Source organism: Cnephaeus nilssonii, assembly GCF_951640355.1.
Source record: "Cnephaeus nilssonii genome assembly, chromosome: 10".
Classification (NCBI taxonomy): domain Eukaryota; kingdom Metazoa; phylum Chordata; class Mammalia; order Chiroptera; family Vespertilionidae; genus Cnephaeus; species Cnephaeus nilssonii.
In genome coordinates this window covers 30,291,428-30,305,477 of record NC_137081.1, presented here as the reverse complement: position 1 = coordinate 30,305,477, position 14,050 = coordinate 30,291,428, and the positions used below count along the sequence as shown (strand labels likewise).

At 46.7% G+C, this 14,050-nt stretch overlaps 1 protein-coding gene across 1 annotated transcript; it reads left to right on the top strand.

Moving 5' to 3' along the window:
* Positions 1-2,322: 2,322 nt before the first annotated feature.
* Positions 2,323-13,798, top strand: GPR55 (G protein-coupled receptor 55; the record flags this gene model as incomplete). Its single annotated transcript, XM_079781826.1, has 2 exons — positions 2,323-2,435; positions 12,828-13,798. Exons 1-2 carry the CDS (start codon positions 2,393-2,395, stop codon positions 13,796-13,798), a joined length of 1,014 nt encoding a protein of 337 aa, XP_079637952.1. The 5' UTR covers positions 2,323-2,392.
* Between the last annotated feature and the right edge of the window lie 252 nt (positions 13,799-14,050).

The window sequence follows — 14,050 nt, the reverse complement described above, 5'->3', positions numbered from 1 at the left end:
CCATCTCCCTCTCCTTGCCTTTCTGTCCTCAGTTTCTCTATTGGGACCTCATTTTGCTTCTGGGGCCCGCCCCCGTCAGTGGCGGCTGGGGGGTCTTTGCATCACCAGTACCTCATCCTTGCTGGGTACTCTCACCCCTGTTGTCACGCAGAGTCCTGAAAACAGTGTTTTTGAGAAGGTACTGCTGTCTATCTTGACCACCACTGCCTGGGGGAGAGGAGATGGTCAACAGATGAGTGTGGATTGAATGAATGTGTGACTCCAGTTACAGAAGTTAGGCAGTTAGGCAGGTTTACAGTGTGGCTACATAGGGGACCGACAACTGAACCCCGGTCTGCCTGAGGCTCTAACTGGAATCAGGCTGCCCCAGCTGACGCTGCCCTCCCCTCAGACACCCCGACACCCATGTCCTGATTCCCTCATGGTACTGCTGCTCACCCCATCCTGACTCTGCCTCCAAGTGTGTCTGTCCTGTGTCCGGTCCCTGAACGGCCTCATCCCATTGAGCTGGTTCTGATCTGGGCGGAGGTTAGAAGGAAGGCACTATAGCGTCAGAGGTTTCTCTTAGGGGTTAGCTTCCTGTGCGCTGGTCCTGTCCAGGGCACAGGTTCCCTGGGACCCTGAGCACCCCTGCCCCTCCTCCTGTCTGACCACCAGCCCTCCAGCCTCACCTCTTGCCATTCCCCCAGTGCCCCGGCCTTCAGTGCACAGAGAGACCCTAGGACCCCCCCCCCCCCGCCCCCCTCAAAACACCAAGCTCCTCTCTCCTCGGGTCTGCACTTAGGCTGCTTCCTTCTCCTCTCGTCTTTTTCTCTCACCTGTCGCTGACCCTGGTCCCTGAGCAGCTCCCCTGGGTCGGTTGGGGGGCATCCCACACAGCTCTGGCCCAGCACATGTCACCCTGCAAGGCTGGGGAGCGGGGCGGGGGGGGGGGGGGGGACATGGGGGGCGGGGAAGGGGAACACCACCCTTTGAGTCTCTCTGACCACACGTTACTCCCTTGATGAGGGTCACGAACAAAGCTCGTCAAGAGAGGGAGGTGGGAGAACAGCCCACATAGGACTCAAACTTTTGGTGTTAAAAGAGGGAGAAAATAACACTTATATATACATGTTGGTACAGAAACTCTGGAAGTAGCTGTGCTGAGGATACCCTGAGGGGCAGGTGGGGAAATACTCATTTTTACAAAAGGAGATAGCTGGAGGGGAGGTGGACGGGCTTCCTTTGAAGAGGAACTGAGCCGTGAATGGCTCTGCAGGCCCTTTAGTTCCAACCCCTTCCTGGGCCTCCCAGGCCACGGCCCCGCCCGAAACCTGCGGGTCTCCTCCCTGCTGCTTTTGGGCAAGTCCCTGGCCTCTGCAGCTGCACCCAGGGTGCCCTGATCTGGCCGCCTCCCCTCTGCTTAGGTTGCCCTAGGGGCCTGGGGTGGGGAGCGGGGAGCTCTCTTGGGGAAGGACTGCCCGGAGCCCTGCTTTGAGCTCAGGCCAGCTCGGGGCTCTACGGCCCAGGGCAGGGATTGAACTTAGTTCTCCCCTTCCTTCGCATAACATGGCTGCGATCAGAGTTGGAGACGGTGGGCGAACACTTGGAAGGCTGTCACGGTCCCAGCAACCTCTTTCCTGAGCGATGGGGACCCCAGCTGACTTCCCCGAAGTCACCCACCAGCTGTTATTGACACCCAGTCCCACCCCGGGGAGCTCCTATTCCTGTAGACGCCTGAAAGCCACGGCACGCCAACCTGTGAGAACAGCTTGAGCCTCGGGTTCTCAGGGGATCTCCTAGTCACTTCGCGCACAGGGCTGAATCTGCCAGGCGCGGTAATGCCAGACTTCCCTGAATGTCTGGACTCTGCAAGGTTCCCTGCTGAGACACACCAGCCTGGGCCCGTGGGTGGGTCGCAGGTCCCAGCCCTGAAGATGGGAGGCCCTGAGGCCATCTCTGCTTGCAGGACCCTGGGGAGCTCTGCAGCCCAAGGCTGGCCCCGCTGCTGTGGAGACCTGGCATAGAAGCCAGGGCCAGGGAGCTGACCGTCCTTGAAGACACTCAGGCAGGGCTGGGCATCCCTGCCCCCCAAGTCCTAAATATGAAGGTGCCCAGCACTACCCTCTTTTCTGTGGGCGGCAGTTCTTAATCCTAAACCCCAGAAGCGATGGAAGCCACGAGGGCTTTTGTAAGACGCTGGCTGCCCCTGCGTTACACCCGGCTTAGACTGCTTAGACTGCGGCGTGTGAGATGACTCCACAGACATCCTCAGACCTGAAAGAAGGAGCCCCCAGCCAGAGCCACTTGAAAAGCATCTGGTCCCACCCCCTCATTTCAATGATGAGGAAGCCGAGCCCCAGAGGGGAAGTGACTCTCCCCAGAGCAGGCTGGCGACCAGGCTGCAGGAGAAATGACATCTCACAGCTTGCTCAGCTACGCAGGACCACCAACAGGTAACAGCCCCTGGGCCACTTAGAAAGACGAGGCACAGAGCCACAGACTGACCCTGCTTTCGTGGACTGCAGGTGGCTTTCCTGATGTCAGCCGGGCCCCCATGGTCTGGGCTCTGTCCACACCTGCCCTGGCTCAGCGGGAAGTACCAAGCGACAGGGGCAGGGCAGCCCTGGCAGCCTCCGTGACAGCAGCAGCTGCAGGCGAAGGGTTGGTTTCCCCCTCCTCCCCGATTAGCAGAGACATTTTTTTATGAACCTTCCACTTCCTCCTGATTTGGCTCAGGATTGCAGTATCAGGCTGGGGGTGGGAAGCCTCAGGGTTGGCAGCCCAGGAGCCTTCCCCAGGGGAGTCGGCTTATGTGCCACACCCCCCGCCCACCTGCCTGCTCCCCGGAATCTGGCTGGGAAAGCACCAAGAGCCCGAGAGTACACAGGACTCTCCCTGCAGCCCCTGCGCGTGGTGCTGCGCAGGCCAGGGAGCCTAGGCCAGCCACTTGCCAGCGGTGTTACTTCCCTGGCCTCAATGTGCCTCTCTGGGGAATGGGAGCAATAGAAGTTTCTTCCTCAGGGGGCTCTTGAGCGCAGTGAGTGATGGAAGTGCTTGCCCCCCAGGAAGCACCCAGGAAGCTTTGCTTTATGTATTATAACTGGATTGTTTTTGAACCCTAACTAAGTGTCTTTTGGAGAGGCTGGGGCTGGGGGGAGGGGGATACAGCAACATGGGGAACCCTGGGGGTTCTGGATTCTTTCTTGAGAGTGGAGGTGGAGAATGGGAGTCGGGAAATGTCTGCCGGACTGGCCTGGGCTCGGCTTTGTGCTGCCCGAGGCCGTGGGGCTAGGGTCAGGGGGTGCAGAGAGCTGCCCAGAGCTCGGTGCTCCTCTGGTTCTGACCCGTCATCCCAGCTCCAAAGGGAACACCTGTCACTCGGAGCCCACAGACCCAGTCATTCGCTCGTCCCCCCTTCATGGAGCTAGAACTTCCCGGGGGCCTGTTTTTGGGAGGCAGGGTGATAACAGGACGAAGGAGACATGGCCCTGTCCTGGGGTTGCTAGGACACTCTCAATGGCACACAGGTGACTTAAAGGCCCTTACTCAGTCACAGCGAGGAAATCACGTCAGATGACACAGGTGGACCACGCAGTTGGCCATTTGGAGGGAGGGATGGAGTTCTGAGGAGGGGAGGGGAGGTTCTGAGGGAGAGGAGGAGATGTGAGGTGGAGCCAGGCGGAAGTGGGGACTGGGAGGGAGCTCCTGGGTATGCTGGTGGTGCTGGAGGGAGGCCATAGTGAGGACAAAATGAAGGAGAGACTCTGAATGTGAGTTCCAGCAAGGCCCCTCACTGCCTGCTTGACCTTGGGTAGACTCTCTTATTTAAAAAAAATATATTTTATTGATTTTTTACAGAGAGGAAGGGAGAGAGATAGAGAGTTAGAAACATCGATTAGAGAGAAACATCGATCAGCTGCCTCTTGCACACCCCCTACTGGGGATGTGCCCACAACCAAAGTACATGCTCTTGACTGGAATCGAACCTGGGACCCCTTAGTCTGCAGGCCGACGCTCTATCCACTGAGCCAAACCGGTCAGGGCTGGGTAGACTCTTTACTTCACTGTCTTTATCTATAAAATGGGCATAACTATAACAACGTCCCAAGAATGTACAGAGTTCCCCCCGTAGAGCATTTAACACAGGACCAGCCACATCTCAAGCCCATGAGCTGGCTGGCACCTCCACTTCCTGAGCCCCCACATCAAGCCACCAAGCTCAGGGGTACAGCTCCAGCAAAGTGCTGGACTCAGGGACATTCTGTCTACATGCTCTGTCCCCTCTGTGTCCTGTTCCTTCTTGCATCGTGTCCCCCAGACGCCCAGCTCAGGGGTAGACTGGTGAATTGGTGTACGGTGTTAGTCGCAGATACTAGTAACTGCGTCCAAGTAAATATCTGTGTTCTAACTGTGGCATTCCACACTGCACCCCCAGGGAGGCTGGGATTGCAGGCGCGGAACCTGGATGGGATGACGCTGGTCCGGGGAGCATTCCTCCTCCAACTACATCCGCTGGGCTGTACCAACTCTGCTCAGCCAGGCCTGGCCCTCCCGTCTCTGGTATTCCTGCTTAGCCTGCAAACCCCCTCAGGTTGCATCCTTCCTCTGGCTGTTGTTTTCTGGAAAGTCTAGTCTGCCAATGCAAGGCAGGTTGGCTTGGTCTGAGGCCTGCGGCTGGGTTTAGGTACCCCAGCTGCGCAGGCATGGACTCAGGCCTGTCCCAACTGAGATGGGCAGGTAAGGGCACCACGGGGCACAAGCAGCTGCAGAAATCACAGCCCAGCGCGGGGCCGAGTTGGCAGTAAGAGAGCCAGCTCGGTGAGGCCACAGGCTCGGGTTCACAGGGATGAATAGTGCTGTTTGGCTAAGAGAACCCAGACGGAGGCCCCACAGCCAGAGAGAGCCGGGCGCAGAGCGAGGCCTCGACGCCCAGCCCCGTCCCTTTCCACACTCGGGATGCTTTCTTTCCTATTCACTAAACATTAATTTATCGACAGAAGATTCCATGTCGGGGTTTTGCTTTTTTGAAAAATTGTTTAAGTGTGCATACCTCTGGTGACAGAGAGCTCGCCACACGGTGAGGTCTGCTCTCGAACACTCTGGTAGCTAGATCTGCTTTCTATGGCCCCTGGAACCCATCCCTTTTATGGCCCCATGGATCAGACAGTGTGCATGTCTTGAGCACTGGAGAATGCTAATACGTCTATTCTCAGAGATTATGGGCAACTCCAGCCCTTTCTCCGTCTTCTCCTGTGTTGTGGCTTCCCAGCCCCTCCTCATGCGGCCCCTGCAGACAGGCAGCCCCTGGTGCCCGGGTGATCAGAGCAGTTGCAAGGGCCACGGTCACTCCGTGTTCCTCCCACGTAGCCTGGGTTCACCTCCTTTCTCACCATCTCTCCTGTTTCCAAGGATACGTAGGAATCCCCATGTTCCTTTAAGCTGGGACTGCACCAGTGTTTTGTGTGTATTTGTCCCTTTCCAATATGTCAATAACTTCTGCTTTTCTCTCTGATTCACAGAGTTCAAGAGACTACTTAAGAGAATGCGTAAAAGTACCTTTTACATATTAGTAGTTGTTTTCTTGGTGGTCTGAGAAGAAAAAGGTAAAATTGCCATGGCTTTGGAGTGCTTGGCTGGGCCCAGGAATGGGATAGATTTGGTGGAAAACCCTGGTCGTCTCTCAAAGGGAGGGTATTCCCTTGATTTACGATTTAGTCCTTATTGATCAGCTAGTTGTACCTTATTAGTAATTGGGCTGTTCAGAGCTCCAAATTTCTCTGTCTACTTGATCAATGATATTCCCAGAGGGGAGCAGTAAGGCCTTTACCTGCAGTTGTATCTCCATTTTGACTTCTTTTTGCATTTCTGGCATGTCCCCATTATGTACTTCTTTGCTACGCTCATTGGAACATAAATCGGGTGTTTTATGTTTAATTATTTATTGTAACTTTTACCTTTGTGGAGTCTCTGTGTTACTCTCTTAATTCCTTTTACTAAAAAGAATCACCTGGTTCTAGTCCCTTCTTTTCTAGTATCTGTGTGCCTGAAAAACCATCGATTATCCTATCAGTTTCCTCTCTCTATGTCTTTTGGTTTCCTCTGTGTTTCATATCCACAAAATTAGGTTAGGTTTTGATTTTTTAAGTGGATGCCCCTTTTTATAGGGAGTATTATAATTGTTAGGAGCATTGTTTATATTATAACTAGAGGCCTGGTGCATGAATTTCTGGCACCAGAGGGGGGTGTCCCTCAGCCCGGCCTGCACCCTCTCCAATCTGGGACCCCTCGGGGGATGTCTGACTGCTGGTTTAGGCCCAATCCCACAGTCCCGGATTGTGAGATGGATGTCTGACTGCCCTCCCCTGCCAGCCCGATGGCCCCCAACTGCCCTCCCCTGCTGGCTTGATCACCCACAGCTGCCCTCTCCTGCTGGCCATCTTGTGGTGGCCATCTTGTGATGATGTGAGGGTGGCTATCTTGTGGCGCCATCTTGTGGCGGCCATCTTGTGATGACATGAGGGCGTCGCACAAGGGTGCGAGGACTACCTAGGCTTTTATTAGTATAGGATTATTATATTTGTGTAAACTCCCATCGGGTTGCCCCTCTGCTTTCTATATTGAAACAGTGCATTTTTTCATTTTCAGTTTCTATTGTGAATTTTCCTTGTGTTCCTTTAAAAATATACAAGATAATATAACTGAAATGTCCAATATAGAAAATATTTAACTTTTAACTTCTACATTTGTTTCCATGAATAGCTCTCTAAACACTGGGAGAATTACATTTAAATATTGTTCCTTCCCTTCACCCAGTCTTCATTGTTAACCTGGCATTTTTCATCTCATATACTGTTCTTTACTCTTTATGTTAGGTACAATTTTTATGATGTAATAGCTGAACTGCTGGCAGGTGAAACTTTTTATTAATAATCAGGTTCTTGATGCCTTTCTCATCTCGTAAGTGGCACCTGCTTTCAATTACTTGTCCCTTGCAATTCTCTGTCATTCATGCTTTGTTCTCAGATGCTATGTGTTGAAATGTTCATCTTTGACCTGCCAAGATAATGCCTCATCAGCTGAGCACTAGTTAGTTCAATGCATTTCTTTAAATTTTGTGTAACCTCCCTCCCACCCCTGCCTCAAACACACACCAAGACTTTTCTTCTTTTACGGGAAGTCAAAGCTATTATTTTTCTTCTTTTTCTCCAACATTTAATACATTACAAATTTTTAAATTGTTTTCATATTATCATTAATTAATTAAAAATACACACACAGCCCAGCCGGCGTGTCTCAGTGGGTGAGTGTAGACCTGGAGGTTGAGGTTCGATTCCTGGTCAGGACTCGATCCCCAGTATAGGGTGTGCAGGAGGCAGCCAATCGATTCTCTCTTATCATTTATGTTTCTATCTCTCTCTCCCTCTCCTTTCCTCTCTGAAATCAATAAAAATATATTTTTAAAAAATACACCCCCCCCACATAAATGAAAGATATGAAAGATAAGAGATAAAGATAAAAGATTTAAAAATCACCCGCTATCTATGAGAATGTAACCTATGTTTGACACATGGAAATTTTTTTTTCTAGGGTTTTCCCCACCTAAGCATGGGTGTTTTCTAAAAAAAAAAAAAAAAAATCATAGTTGAAATCATTTTCTGAATGTACAGTTCTGCAGTTTGTGGAGTTTGTACTTAACATAATCAGTATAAACATAACACAAACAGAAAATGTTTCCATTGATTAGATTTACCAAAGTGAAAATAAGCTGTTGTTGGTATTTAAATATGTGTGTGTGTCTTTTGCTACCAGAAAAATGTTAAAATAAACATATTCTGTACCCAATTTTTCCTACTTTTGCATAACTTACTTAAGGTAAAATTTCAGAATCAATGGATGAAAGACAAATATTATTTCTATGGTTCATAATCAAACCCCAAAAGTATATTAATTTGTATACTCACCAGCATATCCGTGACTGTCTCATGGAATCCTCACCAGCTTCTTTAAATTCGATAAGCAAAAAATTTTATCTCTTTTTAAATCCTTTTCTGAGAACTGTCTATTTTTGCCCTTTATCTGTTGATCTATTGAGGATGTTGATATTAAACATTTTTATATTCTTCATAGAGAAAGAACATCATTCATCTAACATTTATCGCATTTTCTTTCCTCCAGCATATTACTTGATGCTAAAATGTTTTAACAAAAAATTTTTTTTTTAAATTTTGTGCAAACTTGTTGTGTCTGGCTTTTTAATTCTTCTGCTTTTTAATCATTCTAAGATGACAAAGAGCTTGCTTCCATAAGTTGTCCATTAGATTTTCATCTACTTTTTCTATGGCTTGATTTGTTAAAATTTAATTAATTCATCAATGAATTGGGGATTTCTTTGGCTATCCAGTGTGAGATGGAGATCTAAGTTGGTTTTTACTGATAGTTTCAACATCATTTATTGACCAAACCTTCCATTTCTATTATTTATTCCATTGTCTTAGTGCATCTTTGGAACTTCTGGGTATAGGCTAGTGTCTTATTGGCAATTTCAACAAAAACGACTGTTTTTGTTTGCTTGTTTGTTTGTTTGTTTTAACCATTAAATGCAAAGTTGGCCAATGGTGTGAACAGGTTACTCTTTATCATGTGTAAGAACTTGATATCCTTTCATTTAAACGACTTTTGTGTAAAAACTATCTACCGATAAAGCAGAGGGTTTTTCATTTTTGCTTTAATGATGTAATACACAATGTTAATACAATGTTAATAGATTTCCTAACATTGAAACGGAGTTGGTCATTTGAACAATAGCTTTTCTCTTTTGTGCTACATCGGTCAAGTTTTGATATTCGGGTAAGTTGGTTTCATAACACAAATTCATTAATATTATCTTATGTCCTGAAATTATTTTTAGAGTATGGGAATTATCTGTTTCTTGACATTTTAAATGAGCTAGAGCCTGGTTAAGAGTAATTCTTTGATAGCATTCTCAGTTTCTTTCATGGTTGTTGGTCTAATCAATCAATACTTCTCTGTCCACTCTTGTATCAATCGAGGTAGATTATGTTTTGCCTCCAAATCATCAACTGCATTAAGGTTTTTTAATGGATTAGCACTCACGTGATAAGGTAATTTATTTCGGTTTTTTCTCTTCTCTTCCTCTAAGCTTAACACTTTCTCTTTCATTTCTAGTTATGATCATTTGAGTTTTTTTTCTTTATCATAGTTATTGGAGATATATGCTTTGTTTTATTTACTCCCCTCCCCCAGAAACCAGCTATTAAATTTATGAATTCTGATATTTTCCTCCTTTTAAAATTCATTTATTTCAGTTTTAATCTTTGTAATTTTATTTCTGATTTCTCTACCACATTTTTTTTTTCCTAAATGCTAAATGTTCAAGTTGAGTGTTTAATTTATTTATTTAATTTCCTTTTGTAAAAAAAAACACCAAAGCTGTTGCATGGGAGTGGGAGCGGGTGGGTGGCTGCTCTGGGGATGGCTGGTGAGGCATGGCAGCGCCGCAGGGAAGGGGGGCGTCGTGGGGGGCGGGTGGAGGGAGGCTGGGGCCCGACCGGCTGCCCCGCCAGGTGCCGGAGTTGGGGTTCTCCTGCCTGCAGCTGTCGGCGCCCTAGTGTGCAAGCGCTGGTACCGCTGCCTGCACAGCGATGAGAACAGCGAGGTATTGCAGAACTACAAGGCCAAGGTTATGATATAGCCAATTCCAAGAGCTTTTGCTGAGAGTTTTGTTTATAACTTCTGTTTGGTCTTATTAGTAAACATTCATTTTGTAACGAAGTTTTGAAGGTGCCGAATGGAAAACAAAAACATAGTTATTGCATATCGAACCTAGAATCAAATGTGCCTAAATATTTAACGACAAGCTATTCTTACCTAAAAGATTTAAATTCCCTAATATCCCATTTGCAAAATTTATAAGATGGAGGTTCATATTTAGCACAAGCATTGGGGAATGAAGAGCCTTCATTTATAACCTGATAAATGAATTTGTTACTGGAGACCAACAGTACAGAATATTAAAACAAACTGCTACAATGTTCAAGGAAATGGAATCTCTTTTTCACTGGTGCTGAGAGAGCATTTAGGTAGAAGATAGTTGCCCTTAAAGATTGACTATAAATCATCTAAACCAATAGTTCTCAATCTTAGCTGTACTTTGGAGTCATGTATGTTTTAAAAATATTGATACTTGGGTCCCATACCCTAAGATTTTGATGTTGGTCTGGGATATGACATGATCTTAAGGATTCTTTAAAACTTTCCAGATAATTTCCAATATGTTGCCAAGGTTGAGTTCAAAATTCACCTTAAGTTTTCTCCTCTAAAAAAAGAACAAGTCCTTGCTCCCTCCCTTCACTATCTCACAAGAACGTCAAGGATAGAGAAAATATTGCGAAAAGGCTTGTGTGATGGATAAGAAGTGCTATTGAGATGCAAAGTAGTATTTGTTATTTCAACTGAAACTATGAGCAGGAAAAATGTGTAACTGAATTTGCTTTGCTGACTTGAGAAACAGGGATCACTCTAGTTCTTAACTTTAGTGAAACCTGCAGATGTGTAAGCAGACGTTACTATTGCTTGCATTCGCACTGTGGTATTCTGTCTTACTTGAAATAGACAGTGTTAATGATCTGGTTTTACATAGGAAAGAAGAAATATTAAGGCTTAAAGTCTATACTGGTCAATGGTTCATAATTAATCAAAACATTTCATACAAAGGGAAAAAAGCTGTTAGGGCTATGCATCTCTCAGAATAGTTTTGGCTGCATCCTGATATATATATATATATATATATATATATATATATATATATATATATATATATATATATCTGATATATATATATATTTTTTAAATAACCAATTCAGAAAGTTCTTGTCATTTCAGATTATATCCCAGGAGTTTTGTTTTGTAGTTCTGACTTTACTTATTTGTAAATAGCCAATTCTATTTTTTATTTCCTAGGTTTCTGTATATTGTGGTCAGAGAACATAGCCAACGTAATTTCCGCTTTTTTTTTTTTTTAATGGAAGGTTTTATTCTTGCTAGGCAGAGAATTATTTTGGCAACTGTTTATTCGATATTTGGTTTAAAACCAAATCCAAGAGCTACTAATTAAATTGTATTCATTATACTGCTTATATAATTCTATATCCTAATTTATATTTGCCTACTTGATGTGTTCAAATCGATAGTATATTAAAGTTTGCCACTACAATGTATCTTTACCAATGTCTCTTTGAATTCTATTTAATGATGTACTTTTTTCAAATAATACTTAGAATTTATTTTGTGCTTTTAAAAAAAATTATCTTTATTGTTAAAAGTATTACCGATATCCTCTTTTTCCCCCTCATTGACCCTCTCCACCCACTCCTGCTCCCTCCCCAGGCCTTCACAGCACTATTGTCTGTCTATGGGTTATGCATATATGCATATAAGTCTTTTGGTTAATCTCTTCCTATCCCCACACACTCCCTCCCCCTTTTGCCAGTCCATAGAGTGCTTTCTCTGGCTTCAAAGATTATCATTTGAAAAGTTCCCATTTGAAGTCTGTCAGTAATTTTAATGTGACCTTTAGCATGGTCCTACTGGAGAATACTGACAGCCAAATCTTGTCTATTTTCCACACATACGCCTGGTGCAGTCAAGTCACATAAGCCCAGTGCAGGCATGCCCGCAGACTTGGTCTTCTTGACCCTGGGACCAGTTCTAGTCGTTCACCTGTCTCAAGGCCTTTCTTTGCCCTGTGGAGACCTCAGGCCCTTACTTCATTTCCCTCTTCCATATTTCTCCATTTTTGTCTAGTTTTCTCCATGGGATAGCAAGAAGTTACAGCAGCTCCAGACCTTACATCTTCCCAACTTCAAATCCTACAGAAAGAGCCCCAACCCCCTGCCTAGAAACCCAAGCAAGAGTTTCATTGCTTTTCATCACCTCTGTGTGAGTCAGGTGTCCATCCCTGAACCAACGACCCAGTCACCGAGTTCAGAGGAGTGTGATGCGCTGATTGTGACCAGCCCTACAGTCAGGCAGGGTGAACTCTGTCAAACCTTCGGGAATGTGGGTGGAAAAGAGAAGAGGGAAAGAGAAGCTCAAGTCAGCCCTATCTTGTGTTTTCATGTTTTCCATTATGTTAAACTAGAGGCCCAGTACACGGATTCGTGCACCAGTGGGGTTTCTTGGCCTGGCCTGCAGGGATCGGGCTGAAACTGACTCTCTGACATCCTCCAAGGGGTCCCGGATTGCAAGAGGGCAGTTCTCAGGTGATGCACCCAAGAATCAGGCTCCCTCCTCTCTGGTTCCTGGTGCGTCACCTGAGAACCACAGCTGCCAAGTCACTGCAGCTCTGCAGCTCCTGCATTGAGCGTCTGCCTCCTGGTGGTCAGTGCGCATCATAGCTACTGGTCGGATGGTCAGATGGTCACTTAGGCTTTTATATATATCTAGATTCTCTCTTTGCTTAAACCGGTTTGGGTCAAGGTTTATGTCGTTACTCCTTTCAACAGAAGGAGTTTTGATTGGAAAAAGAAAGACAAATGTTCATGCATAATTTTATTTTTGTAAAAGAAAAAGGCACACACATGTGGTGTGTGAGTGTGTGTGTGAAAAGAGAGAGTCTGGAATGATATACATGAAATAGGAACAGTTACATCTAGGCAGCAGAATTAGAGATAGTTTTTATTCCCTGTGTTTTCTAATGGTTATTCAATGAGCATTCAATTGCTGGGTGATAAAGGGGAAGTGTTTATCATTCTTGAGGAAGTCATAGGAATCCATCACTTCTAGAGATCGAGAGGAACTTCATCTAATCTATGTTGATGTTGTAGGGAAGGACATGAGCCAGCCAAACGAAAGCAAGAACTGCTCCTTGCGTGACGTGGATGAGCTGATGAGAACCGTGCAGCTGGCGGTGCACATCCCCACCTTCCTCCTGGGCCTACTTCTCAACGTGCTGGCCATCCGACGCTTCCGCACCTTCCTGAAGAAGAGGTGGCCGGAGTACGCTGCCACCTCCATCTACATGATCAACTTGGCAGTCTTTGACCTCCTGCTGGTGCTCTCGCTCCCATTCAAGGTTGCCCTGGGCCACGTGAAGGATCCCTTACAATCTCTCTGTACGTTTGTGGAGTGCCTCTACTTTATCAGCATGTATGGCAGTGTCTTCACAATCTGCTTCATCAGCCTGGACAGATTCTTGGCCATCCGGTACCCGATCCTGGTCAGCCACTGCCGGTCCCCTAGGAAGATTTTTGGGATCTGCTTCACCATCTGGGTCCTGGTGTGGGTTGGGAGTATCCCCATCTACAACTTCCATGGGAAAGTGGAAAAAGGGTACACATGCTTCCACAATATGTCCGATGACACCTGGAGTGCCAAGGTCTTCTTCCCTCTCGAGGTGTTTGGCTTCCTTCTTCCCATGGGCATCATGGGTTTCTGCTCCTTCCGGAGCATTCACATTCTGGTTGGCCGTCTGGACCACAGCCAAGACTGGGGCCAGCAGAGGGCTTGCATCTGGACTATTGCATCCAGTCTGGCTGTCTTTGTGGTCTCCTTTCTTCCGATCCACCTCGGTTTCTTCTTGCAGTTCCTGGTGAGGAATGGCTTTATTGTGGAGTGCAGAGCTAAGTGGAACATCAGCTTGTTCTTGCAGTTGTCCATGTGTCTCTCCAACATCAACTGCTGCCTGGATGTTTTCTGCTACTACTTTGTCATCAAAGAATTCCGCACGGGCATCATGGCCCTCCAGCGTTCTGGTGGCCAGCTGGCCCTCTGGGATACCATGACCACCAGAGGCTAAGAGAATAAAGTCCTGCTCAGAGGAAGGAAACCCCAGCCCTGAATTCCAGGAGCAGATATCCCATCCCAAGACTGTATTGTGGTGGGATGATACGTGGTGCTTTGACTGGTGTGCTTTCCCTTTAGATGCTCACTGAATGCTGTGCCTGCTCATTATGCCCCCAAAGACCTTCCCGCCACACCCAGACAGCTCAACATAAATCACCCAGCATTTGGGGATTCCTGATGAACCTAAGAACTAGGTGAATTCTTG